General features: G+C 41.5%; 1 protein-coding gene across 1 annotated transcript in view; it reads left to right on the forward strand.

Annotated features, from left to right (window-relative positions):
- Positions 1–16221, forward strand: part of CHN1 (chimerin 1) — a 160084-nt gene extending 143863 nt beyond the window's left edge. The window contains exons 9-14 of the mRNA XM_068247020.1: positions 2207–2291; positions 6962–7135; positions 8695–8772; positions 10088–10225; positions 12016–12121; positions 15171–16221. Coding sequence (XP_068103121.1) covers positions 2207–2291; positions 6962–7135; positions 8695–8772; positions 10088–10225; positions 12016–12121; positions 15171–15342 — 753 coding nt within the window. The 3' untranslated portion in view covers positions 15343–16221. The remainder of the gene's footprint in view (positions 1–2206; positions 2292–6961; positions 7136–8694; positions 8773–10087; positions 10226–12015; positions 12122–15170) is intronic.
- The last annotated feature ends 665 nt before the right edge of the window (positions 16222–16886 follow it).

A 16886-nucleotide genomic window follows, 5' to 3' on the forward strand; every position in this document is an offset into this window, starting at 1 on the left:
GGCCTCTGAGCACCCTTTATCACTGGCGCATTACATCACCCTGTTTTGCCACAGCGTAATGGTAAACCAGTGAAAGCCTATGCGGCATTTCATACCTTTCGCGCTGTACCGGAAGTCTCCAATTTAACGTGCAGGCAACAGTGCGTTAGGGCCCAACATGCGTGATGACGTGCGAAGACCGGAAGTCTACGTTCCCTTTGCAGCGTGCATGCACAGGATTACGTTTTTCGGGACACTTCCTTGCAATACGTATTTCTGCCACAGGAAGTGAGTGCTAGAGAGCCTCTTTAAGGCTCTCATTAGCATACATGACCAATCACCGCACAGTAGTGCAAGTATTAGAGAAGGCTTTTTAAGCGTTACACTGCATTCATCCGATCACGCTGCACCAAAAACACTGGTTGGTAGTGTGAAACCAGCGTTAGACATTAAAGTCAGAGGATGAAACTGGGTCCCGGTGGTGGAACGAGGGACACAGAGGGCAATAGGAAGGCTCTAATGCTAGGTACACACGATACAATTTTTTTGACAGATTTACTGTTCTATTTCCAGCAGGTCCGATCTTTTTTCTGATCGATTTTCCCATCAATTTTTCATAGAAGTGAACAGCAAATCGATCGGATATCAGATTGGACATGTTGGAAATAATCGGCCTGACAATAAATCTGTCAGAAAATTTAATCATGTGTACCTAGCATAAGCAATCCGGAGTCTTCCATCCTCTTGTACTAGCTTTTTTTTTTTTTTTCATTATAGCTTTACAGTTTTTCTTTAAAGGGAACCTGAAGTGAAAGGGATATAGAGGTGGCCATGTTTATCTCCTTTTAAACAATCCCAGTTGCCTGGTAGTCCTGCAGATCTATTTGGCTGCAGTAGTGTCTGAATCACACACCAGAAACAAGCATGCAGCTTATCTTGTCAGATGGGACAATAATGTCAGAAACACCTGATCTGCTGCATAGGGCTAAAAGTATTAGAGGCCGAGGATCAGCAGGACAGCTAGGCAACTAGTATTGCTTAAAAGGAAATAAATATGGAAGCCTCCATATCACACTCACCCCGGGTTTACTTTAAGGCTTACAGTTGTCTTTTAAGCACCTCTTCCTGGGTGGCTTGGTTACAAGGCCAAATTTCTAACAAATTTTAGTTTGTTGCAAAATCCTCATTTTGAGACAAAAGGGTGACATTTTGAGACACTGCTTACTAAGCTGTCAGATGGTACATTTACATCTCCAGCTGAGCATTAAAATGTTGTTGCTCAGCCTCTCACTATATAAATGATTGAGTAAGTTTAGTGTTCCTGGCCGGGGCGCCTGTTACTGCTGCTCTGCTGCCTGCTCCATCTACCTGTATGGCACCTTTTTACGAGAAGGGTCTCCAATCATTTTGGCATGTTTATGGATCTGACAGCCAGAGGCTTCCGTGGGGCAATGAATATAAATGTATCCTCTTCCCCCTCCGGCAGCCGGGAGATTGAAAATATGCTGATTGTTGACACCCTGTCTGCCGGAGAACTCCACTATATAATCACATTTTATGCTGCTTTGTGTTTTATTGATTTCCATAATGTCCTCATACATAGAAAGCGAGGCCACTGGAGACTACTGTGATGGCCACAATTCTGTTAAGAAATTCTTCATCCTCTTGTGAACTGAAATCTGAAATTCATGTACCAGCCATGAACATAGGCCTTGTCAGGCTGACAGAGTATTGTTTCCACATTCCAGAATATTGCAGACAGCTAAGCATCACCCAGCCAAACTGTAGCTGTAAGAATTCATCCACAAAACAACCAGGCTTTCCCTACTTCACTCTGTTTATATCCATTAAAAAACACAAATGTGTTAAATAACTTGACCACCCCCAGAGTGCAACTAAAAACCTTTGGAGCCAGAGCTTTGTCATGCTGCCCCTACCCTGTGGAATGCCTTGCCAAATTTAATCAAGACGGCTCCAATCCTGGACATGTTTAAATCAAAACTGAAAAACCACCTTTTTTAGTCTGGCATTTATGATCAAATAAGTTTTCCGTCTGTATACATCATTATGTACTGATCTGAGACAAGCTTATGCGCTTTGGGTCCTACGAGAGAAAAGCGCTTTCCAAATGTTTTTGTTGTAAATATTCTGCATTGCGCCTGTTCTTAGTATAGTGTGTGTGATCAGTGTGTTTGTGTTCTCATAGGCTTTTTTTTATCTTTTTCAGGTTCACACTTTCAGGGGTCCTCACTGGTGTGAATACTGTGCCAACTTCATGTGGGGGCTGATCGCTCAGGGAGTAAAATGTGCAGGTGAGTGACATCCATTCCCGTATCTAGGAGCCTTTATATGCAGTTTGATTAATTAAAGTGGACTCAAACTCTTGTACAGCGCACAATGAAAAGTATTCATTACACATATAGTTGCTTGAAGAATGCATAAGGCAAACCTACAAAAAAAGCATTACCTGGGGCTTCTTCCAGTCTTTTGAAGTCTCTCTGTGCTGCCCTGAAGTTCCGCTGTGGTTCTGGTTGCCACTGTCCCCTTCTACGGCTGGGTTGTGGTCCTCTGCGCATGTACGAATGTGCCGGCTCTCATGGCCAGGATTTGGCAGCTTTGTGAACTGTGCAACGGCAGAGCGCTCCTGGGCCACGGTGTGTATTAGCAGAAGACCACAACCGAGCTGCAGATTGGGATCTTACGAAAGGGGACCACGGCAATCAGAAGCACAGCGCTAGACAGAGTGACTTCTAGGGGCTGGAAGAAGCCCCAGGTGAGTAAAGCATTTTTTTTGTAGGTTTGCCTTATGCATCCTCTAAAGGACACCTGAAGTGAAAATAAATTAATAAACCATTGTATCTATCCTCCTTCTCCTAAAAATGAGTTTTTAAGATATTCCACAGTTTTTTATTTTATATTTAAATCTGATTTTTAAGTTTTTACTGTTTTTAGTGTTTCTGCTCAATGACACATTCATTGAAGTATGCCAGAGCTAAAATCTATGAACTATTGACCCTTTTTATCTCTTTCCTGCTCACAGAAGCCATTTTATGCTAGGAAAGTGGTTTATAGTTGTAATTTCTTATCAGTGAGGGTCACACTATAGTCTGATCCAGTCTTGACTGAGACAGGAACTGCCATTTACATACCCAGTGTTAAACTTTTTCAGGCAGAGAAACAAAAAAAGAACACAGCCTAGTTATTTGCTTGCTAGGCACTGTACATACACATGTCTATCTTATCATGTCACATGTCGCCTCGGGAATCGTTTAAGAAACTCACTGCTGCTGTTACTTATTTGTTTATCTGAACTGTCTTTTCAGTAAGGAGCTCTGCCAGGATCTCTTCTGGCTCTCTGCTCATACATAAACTCTGAGGCTTAACCAGTTCAGTGCCAGGCCTAAAAATTAGTTGCACTAAGCGGATCAAACTTCTATGCGGTCCGCGATAATTCCAGGCAGGCGGATGCGGTCCCCTATACAGCCTATGGAGGTAACGCATCTGTCCTGAGCTGCAGCCGGACCATTGGAGCGGACATTACACTGTCCACTCTGGCACAAGTGGGAACCGAACATAAGTGAAATACCGATAAGACCAGATAATTCACAAGAGACAATTAGCGAATCAACTCCTATGATGCTTCAGCTGACTAATAGTTGGGGATTTGCAAGTATAAATTGAGAACAAGACCACCTACTGTAACAGCTACTGTTGTATAGAACTTTTCCCTGATAATAGGGGGTTTCAGATTTGGGGCAAGAGATCACTTTGGGTCTGGAAACCACTATTCACACATATAAGTACACTGAGACAAATGATGTGCGTAATAGAAAATACAACTCTTTGGCTAACCCAATCCTTTCACCTGTGGGGGCACTCTGTACTTGGGGGAGGCTGAGAAAAATTGTAACTCCTGGCTAACGAGTTGTGGGGGTAGCTAATCTCCGATGAGAACAAAGAGCATATTGCCATGTGCTGCAGATCAAGGGATAATGACAATAATCTATTCCATTTCAGTGCACCATCTGGGTTTGTGTTCCAGCCACACAGTGCATCCACTTTTATCCTGGAGCTGTCTTAAATGTTCTGATTTTGATGGAAAAAGAACGCATTGATTATGGGTTTAGTAATTCCGTCCACCGAGGCTTTACTTGGTGTAAATCACAATTCATTGTAATGTATTTTATTGGTGATAGGTTGGGGTACTGGATAGAAAATTACCTATTTGCACTCTTGTACAGAAAGAAAACCTGGCAAGCATGGTAACCGAATGGACACGTAGAAATAGACAGAAAGTCACAAAGCTGCAATCGTTTCCCAAAGCAGCCAATCAGGATTCAGCTGTTAAATGAAATAAGGATTTTGATTGATGGCTCATGGCAATTTTTTTTCTTGGCACTGTCCTGGATAAATTAACCCTACTTTTCATTTTTGTGTAGCAATTGCAGGTAGTCTATGCTCAGATTATGGAAAAGAAAAAGGGGACATCAGATACGTGACTCAGTATGGCTTCCATCTGTTTCCGCATGAATCATTAAAAGGGATTTTCATTTGGTCACTTGGAGGGGGGCTGTTTTAGAAACCTGGATGTTATGATAGGGACCAGGCACATAGTAGCATCAAGCAACTGAATTATTCTTGTCACAATGCTTCTAGAGGTGTGTTTATGATTCAACCACCATTTAGGACTTTCAGCTTTACTTCATGAAGCTGAGCCCTACCCCTACTAGCCACACCCATCCACTGATGCAACTCCCCTCCTATATTCTTCTGCTACAAACTGGAGCACACTCCTATTTTAGTTACGTGGGCATGCAAGGGGGAAAGTGATGGCTCTGTCAACTGAAGCCACACCCTCCTATTGACAGCCTATCATGGATGTCTATTTCTAGTAGTGAGGCATGGCTTCAGATTAACTGGAAATGAGCAGTTTGCTGAGGAGGAGACCAGGATCTATGAAATTAGGCAGCAGGAATTTTCCTTTTTTTGTTCTGCAAACAGAATAACTTTTTATACATATTTTAATAAACTGATGTTCTATTAAATGCATATAAAAAATTGTTTAAAAAAAAAAATGTACCTGAGATGGACAAGTCCTATTTACTTACCTGGGGCTATATCCAGCCACCCCCTCCCGTATTCTTACAGGTCCCTCGGTTTCCTCTCGGCCAGCCGCTGTGCCCCTCCAGTAGCTCGCTTACTGGACCAGTCGCGGGCTATTGCGCATGCACGGCCCTGGCTGCACACTTTCTCGTTTGAGGAGGCGGCTGGCCGCACGTGTAGTAGCCCGCATAAGGCAACCTTACAAACAGTGGAGGGGACCTGAAGGAAACCAAGGGATCTGTAAGGCTACGAGAGGATGGAAGAAGCCCCAGGCAAATAGATCCTGTCCACCACATCTCAGGTTTACTTTAAAGGACAACTGTAATGAGAAGAATATGTAGGCTGACAGATTTATTTTCTTTTAAACAATACCAGTTGCCTGGCACTCCTGCTTATCTATTTGGCTGCAGTGATGTCAGAATAATACCTGAAACAAGCGTTCAGCTTAGCTTGTTAGATCTGACAATAATGTCAGAGACACTTGATCTGCTGCATGCTTGTTCGGGGTCTATGGCTAAATGTACTAAGAGGCAAAGGATCAGTAGGATAGCCAGGCAACTATTATTGGTATTGGTTAAAAGGAAATAAATATAGCAGCCTCCATATACCTCTCACTTCAGTTGTCCTTTAAGACCATCTGGGAGTCCGAGCCCATTTTATACAAAAGCATATACGGTACACAAAAGATGCATCTGCTCTTAACCCAATACAAGCCTAAACATCCAGACAGCAATTATCACTTTTATGCTGCTTTTTTCAGTATAAGCCTGTATATTTCTAGGTCTCAAAGGCCTTCAACCCAGTAGAATAACTTTCTGCTTGCTAACCTGTGGCTAATGAAGCATGCCCATGAAGTCTGTCTGTTTTGTGGACCTCCAGGCATTCTCTATGGTTAGACCTCTAGTGTAGCAGGGCAGAGAGTATAGGAAGGGACAGATGATGCTCTTCATAGAGGTAGAGCCATCTGCAGCTCATGGCTCAGCAGTAATGGCAGGTGATCTGGAATTATGCATCTGCAAGTGTACTCATGTGCATAACATACATTTGTTCATATTTTACTTAATGCAAGGCAGTTCAGGTCATCGTATTAAATGTATTTATTATTGGCAACATATACTGTTGAGATGGTTATTTTTTTAAAGGGCCACTCCTCTTCAAACTAAGTAGTAAAGAAAGAGGTAACGCCCCTCCACCAAGAGTGGACAAGCAGCAATAGAAAATTGATGAACCAGAGGCACAACTAAAGATAAAATGCATTAAAACCTGGTTTAAAAGGAAGTAGCAGTGGACTTGCCTCCCATTTGAAGACACAAATGGTCAGTTTTATTCTCCAAATGTTGCAAAGTGTTTCAGGGGATACAACCCGCTTACTCATGAAAAAATAGGAGTATCTGTATAAGAATCAGTAAGCACTTGGCAATAGTATCAGTATGAGATCCCTGAATCTCATGTAATCTTGCTCGGACCAGACGATAAGTCACACATTTTTTAAAATTCCATCTCTGGTGTACTACAGAAAATCTTTTATTTTCTATTTATATCTTTTTTTCTTTTTATAACAAAACCAACCCTGAGTGCATCCTTTTGAAATCTACATTTAGGGCAGCGTTCTTTGGAATAAGTTCATTGTACAGTTTATCTCATTCAGTAAAAAAATCCCAGTGATGAATCCCATGACTCTTGAGTGATCCCAGCTTGGCTGCTGCAAACAAGGGTTGCTCCAGCTTGACATTTTTTGCTTTTAGAATCAGTTTTGAACAACTTGTCAGTTCACCAGATTCTGTAAATTTATGGCATTTTAAACAATTTACAAATCTTTTTTTTTTTATGTTTGTCATACATTTGCTGTTTTTACAGTATATTTGTATTTGTTTTCCAGATTGTGGTTTGAATGTTCACAAGCAGTGTTCAAAAATGGTTCCTAATGACTGCAAGCCGGACTTGAAACATGTCAAGAAAGTTTACAGCTGTGACCTCACCACGTTAGTTAAAGCACACAACACAAAGCGGCCGATGGTGGTGGACATGTGCATTCGAGAAATAGAGTCCAGAGGTGAGACCTGCTATGATCATGTATCAGTGCTTAGCACATTGCCAAGTGGCCTTTTAGCAATTCTGTTTAAAGCCAAACCTACTTAATCTGAATACAGATTGCTGAAAATTACCATAACAATAGCCACATGCAAAGCTCAGCTAAAAACATAGACTTGCATTGCCCAAGGCCTGGTTCACATGGGCTTAAAAAAAAGGTCTGTTTGAAAATGGACCCTAAAGGATGTGAACGGATCCTATGTTAGGATCCTTAAAAATGAAGATAGAAAACAGAGAGCCCAATATAGTGTAGAATTTAAATAAATATAGCAAAAGTTAAAAGCAGCAAGGGTTACCCCACAGGTAAATCTATGTTAGGATCCATTCACATTGCTCCATTGGAATAGATCCGTTCAGACCATTCCGCCAAAGTTTTCAGAGGGAGCAGCCTGGAGCTGTCGGTAACTGACAAACGGCCATTCGGAAAGTAAGATGGCCCTGTACCAGTCTTTAGACCTTAATTCAAAAGAAAATCTAGAAAGAAGCTGAAGGTTCGAGTTGCCAAACATCGGCCTTGAAACCTTACTTGCTGGCTGAGGATCTGCAAAGAGAAGTGGGTCAAAATCCCTTCTGAGATGTGTGCACACCTGGCGACCAACTACATGAAATGTCAGACCTCTGTGATTGCCAACAAGGGTTTTGCCACCAAGTACTAAGTCATCTTTTGATAGGGGATTTTGAGGGTTCTTTTGTTGTTCTGTCTCTCACAGCTACAATAAACCTATCATTTCAGCTACGGTGTAGACTGGTCATTTATTGATTAGAGGGCAAACGAGCAAAATTAGCAAGAGATCAGATATTTCTTTTCCTCACTGTAATGAAGTCACTTCTAACGTTAATAATAAGGCTACTGAATCTCAGCCGAACCACATGAGAATAAAAAAATACTGTCCAATTTCTGTGATCAGAATTCTCTTTGAAGCATTCTCAGTATGAGATCCGAGATGTCTAAAAAACCATAACTAACACGCTAACTAGTAAGGTCTATAGCTAGGTGGCAAGGGCAAATGAAATGTACACATCTTTATTTTGTCTGGAATAAGGGACACAATTCTATTGCTGTTTAATTATAATTATATGGGCAGATTTTACAGAATCCTCTTATTGCATCCCAAAGCAATCACCTTTTCTGCTATGGCTGAACAGTAGAATCTAGTTATAGTAAACGCTGATATAGTAAACCACTCAATATATAGTAAACGCAATCCTCAGGTCCTAGCAGATATGTCTGTAAATATACTGTGCAATGTATGCCCAATTCTGATATAGTAATCAACTTTTCCTTGTTCCTCGGAGTTTACTATAAAGAGATTCTACTGTAGTTACTCCTTTAGTCCAAGTGTGTAGCTGAGGTGTGGCATATTGCAGGGATATACTGTAGATATATTATAGGGTATCCATTTTTAATTGTCTGAAGTCAGAATAGAACAAAGTTGGTTTGTGTACAGATTTGCCATGTTGACACAAAATTTTGGTGCATTGCAAAAAATGTAATCTGAACAAGTTTGATTTGTTTTACAGGCTTGAATTCTGAAGGACTGTATAGGATATCAGGGTTTACTGATCTCATTGAAGATGCCAAAATGGCCTTTGATAGAGGTAAAGTATAAATGAAACAAGTAAATGTATTTTAACTAGTATATTGCTTTTATTATGTTAGCTTTTTACTTGTGCAGGGAATCCTGTGATTCACTGTGAACATTTTTCCCTACAGTGGTCTCAGTGGTTTCCGCTCCTCTGCTTGGCAAACACCCATTTATACATCTAGTTTGCCAAACCTGGCATTTGCCAAAAGCACAACGTGTCAACTAGTATTACTGGCCATTTTCTTCTGTGGGATAACTAACTTCAGTCAGAACGGCTGAAATGAATCTGTGTCACTCCAATGGGCCGCATCAAAAAACGCATATGCATTTTGTATGCGTTTTCAAACATTTTGTTGCATAATTTTTAAAAATGCACATAATGAAAGTCAATGGTAACGCAATGTAATGCGTTTTGTATGCATTTTTCTATGCGTTTTTTTTATTGATTTCAGATGTATTTCCGCTTCCTGTTGTCTCCCCAGTGATTTGCATAAAACGCAATTGGAAAACGCATATAAAAGGCATATGCGTTTTGTATATGCGAACCGCAAACGCTTAAAACCCCGTGCAAAACACTAGAAAAGCGCATATGTGGAAAAGCGCAAATGCACAAAAAACGCACAAAAAAAACCCGGCACATGACAGAAAACGCTACCTTTCACGCACTGACAAGTGTGCACCAGCCTGAAAGAGTAGGAAAACTAAAATTGAAGCAAAGCTGGAGCAGGATGGAGTATTTGCTCAGTGACCGATCACAATCCTTTTTTTTTTTTTTTTTTTTTTTTCTGGGCACCTGAATCATGTTTGTACTGCTTTTACTTCAGTCACTTTTACAATCATCCATAAGTGTGGAGGACTGCTGCAGTCACTTTAAAGCACACCTGAACTGACCTAAAAATTATACATTAGATTGTGTGTATTATGAGGTTGTGATACATACAGTTCCGCCTTGTTTCGCCGAGCTCCCCTCGGTTCCGCCTCTCTACTCCTGTTCGGTGCTCTGACTAAAGCCAATGAAAGGAATGAAGGAGTGGCACATGCTCCCTTCCACTCCGCTGCCTGTATGTTCATGTTCGCACTGGCCGCTTCCTCGAAACTGTCTTCAGTTTTGGCCACGAACAGGGGCAGAGAGGCCAAACAGAGGGGAGCTCCAGTGAAACAAGGGGACCTGTAAATATCACAACCGCATAATACACATATACACACATTCCAGTGTTGAGATTAGATTTATTTTAGGTCAGTTCAGGTGTCCTTTAGAATGTTTTTTTAGCCTCATAAAATGTAATCCTGTATAGAACCTGCTGTTACCGATAACTGTTCTTTTCCAGATGGTGAAAAAGCTGACATCTCTGTGAATGCCTATGAAGATATAAATATTATAACTGGTGCACTGAAATTGTACTTCAGGGAACTGCCAATTCCACTTATCACATATGACGCTTACCCCAAGTTCCTCGATTCTGCAAGTAAGTATATATACAATGTACTGCAGTGATCTAATCCTAACCTATTAATGGCCCTCTCCATGTAGGAATGAGTTGACCTGTTCCAATGTCCTGCTTATGCTGCCTCAGCACACGGCCGTGCAGTTACAGCTCTGGTTTGCAGAAATGCCTACTGATAACATTTGGTATCAAGCTATAACTAAGAAAAGTTTAATGGGTCCCTACGGACACCATTTTGTGCCACTAGTTGCAGTTAATGTGTTGTTGCAAGTTTTATGGTAATTTTATACAAATCTATGAACCCCGAAAATATGCCTAATTTGACTGGTCTGTTTTAAAATTGTATAAACGTGCATTATATATATATGTGTGTATATATATATATATATATATATATATATATATATATATATATATATATATATATATATATATATATATATATATATATATATATACACTCATAGATTATGCTTCACCTTGCAATTATTTGCATCTCTTTGGCAATCGCTATATGCAACTGATTGGACTTTAGTTTACTGAACAAAGTGGTGTCAAATAACTACTATTGCCCACATGGATTGGGATTCAATTCCTTGGGTGAGGTTTGGGACCATGTGCTGTACAGATGAGTTGAAAGTCTTTTGGCTAGCAACACATTCTGTTCCTGTGGGGGGGGAGAATGAAGACAGCAGCTTTAAATGGGCGGGGTAAGTAGGATGGGGCTCAACTGAGAACGAACTTGCACGTGTACGCTAATGGCCAACTCTATCCAAATGTTGCTTGTGAAGTCTGGCCAATTCTGGTAAGTCAATTCACATGTTGGGTCGGTTTATTCCTCTGAAGTCTACTTATGTTTCACCCATGTATCGTGAATAGGCATTACAAGGATTTAGGAGCCAATGATGCAATCAGAGAGATGATCGGATACATTTTACACCTACCAGGGGCGTAACTATAGCCCAACCGTGGTGGGGTGGGGGCTTCGGCGGCCTTATTCTCCTGCCTTTGCCCATCAGCATGCAGAGTAGTGCAGGGAGCAGTGTAATATTTCCCAACTCCAGCGCTGTGGGTCTCCTCTATGCGTCACAGCTGCACACGTTCTGCTACCATTCGCCAGCTCCCAATCACATGACTGATGCAAGTCAAATGATCGGGAGCCAGTGGAGGCAGCACAGAGTGGGCAGCAGTGAAGCATGAAGGAGACTGGCAGCATTGGTGCAGGTAAATAATACACTCCCTACGCTATTCTGCATGGGGGAAGGAGGTGTTGAAGGATGGATTGTGTGTGGGAGGGGAGAGTATTTTTATATATTTTTTTTTTCTTTATTGGCTTGCCGCACTTGCCGGGGGGGCCATACATTCTAGTTACGCCTCTGCGCCATACTATTATTGTTATTATCATTAGTATAAGTAATAACCTCTACAGATCAACCACTTACCCACCACAGGTTATTTCCCTTTAAAAACCAGAGCATTTTTCACATTTCACACTCCTCCCATTTATTCATTATTACATTTATCACTACTTATGACACCGAAATGACCTTTTTGCCACAGATTAGGCTTTCTTTGGGTGGTACTTTTTGCTAAGAATAATTTGATTTGCATTTTAAAGGGAATAAGAAAAAAATGCATTATTTCTTAGTTTTCAGCTATTATAGTCCACGGGTGGGAATAGGTTAAAGATACCGTAATCCAAACTCTCTGATGAAAATGACTGTTTAGGATTGTGTAGAGGTTAATGTACTCTTTTTTTTATTATAACACAGTTTTGTTTCGATGTTCCTCATTGTTCTTTTGTCCCGCAGAGGCTGCAGACCCCGATGCCCAGTTAGAAGCTCTGCACGAAGCATTGAAGTTGCTACCTCCTGCACACTGTGAATCATTGCGGTATCTCATGGCTCATCTGAAGAGGTAAAAAGCCTTTTATTTTTAAGAGCTTCCCAGTTCTTCCTCCAGCTAAAAGAAATGATGCCATGCCCATTGGCAGTGAAACTGCTTTTCACATTGAGAGGCTGCCCAGTCCCCTTGCAGCAGGACACGCTAATTGGCCACACTCCTCTACATGATACAGTCCCCATAATCCTTCCCTTTATCGTTTACGGCAGGCCCACTCCAGAGGCTGTGCAGCACGCTAGATAACAGAATTAGCCAGCGTGATTATTTAAATAGCATTTCCCTGTTTTACTTCTACACATCTACAAACACGTCTGAAATAAAAATCCCATTTACCTTGATGGTTACACGCGCAAAACAGAATTTGGACTTTTGATGATTAGCCAACAAAGAAAATGAACTTCTCTCTGTGGAAATACAGCCAGAATAAGATTTGTTCCAGCTTGCCTGGATCACGCTCATAAGTGTGTTTTATATTTACAGAGCATATTTTCTATATTTTGTACATTTCAGTTATCAGCCCCGTAACACAAGTCAAACTTTTGCCATTCAGTTAGATTCGAGCCAGCACTGAAACAATAAGCGCCAGGGTGATTGCTCTTTATAGAACAGAAGAGTTGGTTGCTTCAAATACTTTATAAAAATCAGGATACCGTATTTATCAAAGTTCAGCTACTACAAATATCATTACTGTTACAACTGTTCTTTTTTTTTTACATTTTTGTTGTGGTTCCTAAATGTTTTTGAGATGACCGGATAATAAGATGACAGACCCAATGGGGCTCTCTACTGTGTAACTATTATGTCTTTGCTGGCCTTTCTGTATATTTCTCAGCAAAACAAATAATTCCTAGGGATGGCCATTGAAAATCAGAAGAGCGTTTTGAAGCATTCATAACAGAACTCAAATCTGAACTTGTGCTGGCCACGGTGGAGGAGGGGCTAGCACAACGGTATCACTGCCTCTGCACTGCCCTCCATGTCGAGATTCATCTCTGCAAGACGGCCTCCTTCTCAGCCAGAAGGAGGAAGTATTGGAAGGATTGAATGTGACGTGAAGCTCTGCACACAGAGGCGGCATCGTGCCACGGTCCGCATATGTTCCGCATGCTTCAGAAAGCTGTTCTGATTTTGAATGATCATCCCTACAAAAGACTGTTACTACCTGCTCTCCTAGGCAATACTGAAAAGAAATAGAAGTGGAACAAAAAAAATGCAGTTCCTGTTACTGTGGATTGACATATTGTTACCATCATCCCCGTCCACTTGTGCCTTTACATTCCAGTAACCAGCACCTGGCATGCCATACCCAGTATGCACAGTAAAAGTATTTAGACTCTGCTTATTCTGATAGTAAACAAGCTAAAATGTGTACTGACCACTGTTTGTATACAATGTTTACACACTGCTTCAGTTGCTTCTGCAGGCAGGTGTAAATTAACTGTGCACACTTATTGCTATTTAAAGGAATTCAGAGACTATCTATAATAATAGTTTTATACATACCTGGGGCTTCCTCCAGCCCCACACGCATAGATCGCTCCCAGGTCGCCGTTCTCAGTCTTCTGTAACGCCGGTAATGGGTCCCGTAACTTCGGCCAGTCTGCACAAGAGAAGTGCGCTTTGTACGTATCTCTCTGGCAGTTGGTCGCGACTGCCCGAAGTTACGAAACCCGGTATCGGCGATACAGAAGACTGAGGACGCATGGGAGCGGTCCGTGCGTGTGGAGCTGGAGGAAGCCCCAGGTATGTATAAAACTTTTATTATACTTTAACTATTAAAGTGCTGATAACACCCACACACATGGAGTATGAAGAACGGGTTGCTGATTCTGCGATGTAAACATTGGAGTGATGAGTTTGTATTTCATAAGAGAATTAAAAATGTATAAATCATTACAGATTTCAGTACAATAACTCTTTATAGGAACCCCGAATTGAGGGTGCCATATTTAATTCTTTTTAAACAATACTCGTTGCATGGCATCTTGCTGATCTCACTGGCTTTAGTTATGTCTGAATCGCACACCTGAAACAAGCATGCAACTTATCTCGTCTTGTCATGCTAATCTGCATGCTTGTTCAGGGACTATGGCTACAAGTACTAGAGGTAGAGGATCAGCAGCATAGCCAGTCAGTGTGCATTGTTTAAATGTAAATATCCTTCTCACGTCAGGCTTCCTTTAAAGGCTCAGTCACCCTTAACATAATGCAGTTAGTAATTTTGAGAGAATCAACATTCACTATTGGCCAGTGCTTGCAGCGGTGACCCCAAACCACCCAGATGGGAGCAGTTAATCAAAACTGTAGCAATGCAATGGTGTTAAAAAGACTTCATTTAGGCCAGTGATGGCTAACCTTGGCACTCCAGCTATGGTTGAACTACGAGTCCCATGAGGCATTGCAATTTTCACAGCTCTAAGCACCTAACTTGGGGGGGGGGAAAGGGGGGCAGAGGCATGATGGGATTTGTAGTTTTATCACAGCTGGAAGCCCAGGTTAGCCATCACTGATTTAGGCCTATGTTTTTTCACAGAACCTTTACAATGTGGGAAGAAGCATAAAGTAGAAAATTATCAGTGCTTTTTAAATAGGCCTCTGCAGCTTTTAGGGGTATGGAGGTTTAATGTTGAAGCAATACCTAATGAATAGCCATGACCTGGCCTCCAAGGCTGCTGGTTATTGGATAACATGCAGAATACTGACTCTGAGTAATAACGGCTTACGTACATTTCATCATGACACTCCTAATTAGCAGAAACTTGTCATGCAATATGGCCTCTCAGTGTCTTGCTGCGAGGGAGCTTTGGCTTCCAGCGCGCACAAGTCCGTTGGGCAGGACTAAGACACAAGCTAGATGGTGTCCTAGCAACACATAATAGGACCTTCCCGTTGAATAATGTCACAGCCTGTGATAAACTCAAACTGAAAAGTACACAATGCTTTGGGGGGGACGGAAGCGAGCGGGTTTATTTGCATGCTCTGGTTTGTCTGCTATGCCCTTCAGATAACCCTTCATTTAGATTCACAACAAGCATAATGAGATGTAATTTTGCATTCCCTACAGGGTAACTCTTCATGAGAAGGACAATTTAATGAACGCCGAAAACCTTGGCATAGTGTTTGGACCCACGCTCATGCGGGCACCAGAGCTCGATGCCATGGCAGCATTGAACGACATCCGTTATCAGAGACTGGTGGTGGAAATGTTGATCAAAAACGAGGACATTTTATTTTAACCAAGGAAAGACAAACGAACTGTATTCCCGGAAAATGAAGGATTACTTTGCTACAGAGACAAAAGAAACTTTCTACCAATGCCATCAATTGTCATTGTGCCTATATGCAGGGGCGGCAGCCATTTTGTGAGAGAACGAGAGTTTGTGAGACTCGTAAACAAAATGGATGACAAACATTGAATGTATCCAGAAAAGTAACTGCGTTTCTTTTTCACAATATCAAATCAAAGTTTTGGAGCTAAACCATTATTCTATTGAGTGTTAAAGCAGATGACAAGGGTAGTAGATTTGGGTGAAATGAAGTAGGGTTGAACGCTCGCATTTTTAGTGTACAAAAATGGCTTTATTGAAAACTACATTTTTAGAGACCATTTCCACCTAGAGTGAAATAGCAATGCAAATCTTTGCATTAACACTGAAGCCAAGCATTTCACTGGAGTCGTTTCCGCTGAATGCGGTTTTTCCTTTTGCGATGCTGCAGATTTCCGCACCATGCTCTGTCACGTATGCAAATCGCGAATAATGAAAATCAGATGGTCTCAAATGCGAATATTTACATTTTCTATGCAAATTTTCGCATCTACCATCCTTCTTCCTGTTTGTGTAGTCACAGTTATGTTGCTATGGAGATTAAAAATTGGATGCGAAAATTTGCATTAAAAAACGCACCTAAAAAGACATCTGTTTTCCAAATGGCATTCAGTTTGCATATAAGAATTTGGATGCAAAATGCACAAATTACTAGTGGAGATAGTTATTATAGCAATAACACCCTTATTGGTGTGAATCAGAGATGTACTTTGGATAACATTTAGATAAAATCCGAATGAGTTTCATTTGGATTTCATCCTCTAATTAGTGCACCTGAGCAAGTGTGTGCAGGAGGGGTGGGGGTGGGGGGGGGGGGGGGTAAACTTACGCAGCAGCCTTCTTCCTTAACCCATCCCACAGTGCGCCCCACGCTGCGCCACATGACTACTACGCTTCAGCCTTCAACCCGAAAGGAGGAAGTGTTTGTAGTCACGTGACGCGGCTTGGGACACGCCACAGGACGGGTTAAAAAGGAAGACTGCTGGGTAAGTTTAACCCCCCCCTCCTCCCGCACACACCCACTCAGGTGCAGTAATTAGAGGATGAAATCCGAATTTTATCTGGAGCTCATCCCTGGTGTGAATAACCCGTGTTTTCACTTACTGTCCCAGAGATAAGTTATCACTGAAACGGATGCCCTGTAGGCAGTTCTTACAAGAACAGGAATTGGAGGAAAGCCTTCCAAGTTAAAACTCCTAAAAACTCACATAGGCTCTTCCTCATGGGATCCATCATTTAAAAAGAAAGTTTTGGATTGATCTGAACTGCAACGGTTGATGTTGGTTTTGTGAAAATATAGGGGTATGTTTACAAAAGTATGTTAAAATTGCTGTGAGCAGCAATTTTGTTACAGTGTTTGCGCAAGTAGCGTAATATGAGTTGCGCACATAGCACGGGTTGTGTCATGCATAAAACACATGCGTTGCAAGTATAACACGCAATATGCAAATAAC

The sequence above is a fragment of the Hyperolius riggenbachi genome, chromosome 7 (assembly GCF_040937935.1).
Source record: "Hyperolius riggenbachi isolate aHypRig1 chromosome 7, aHypRig1.pri, whole genome shotgun sequence".
Taxonomy (NCBI): Eukaryota; Metazoa; Chordata; class Amphibia; order Anura; family Hyperoliidae; genus Hyperolius; species Hyperolius riggenbachi.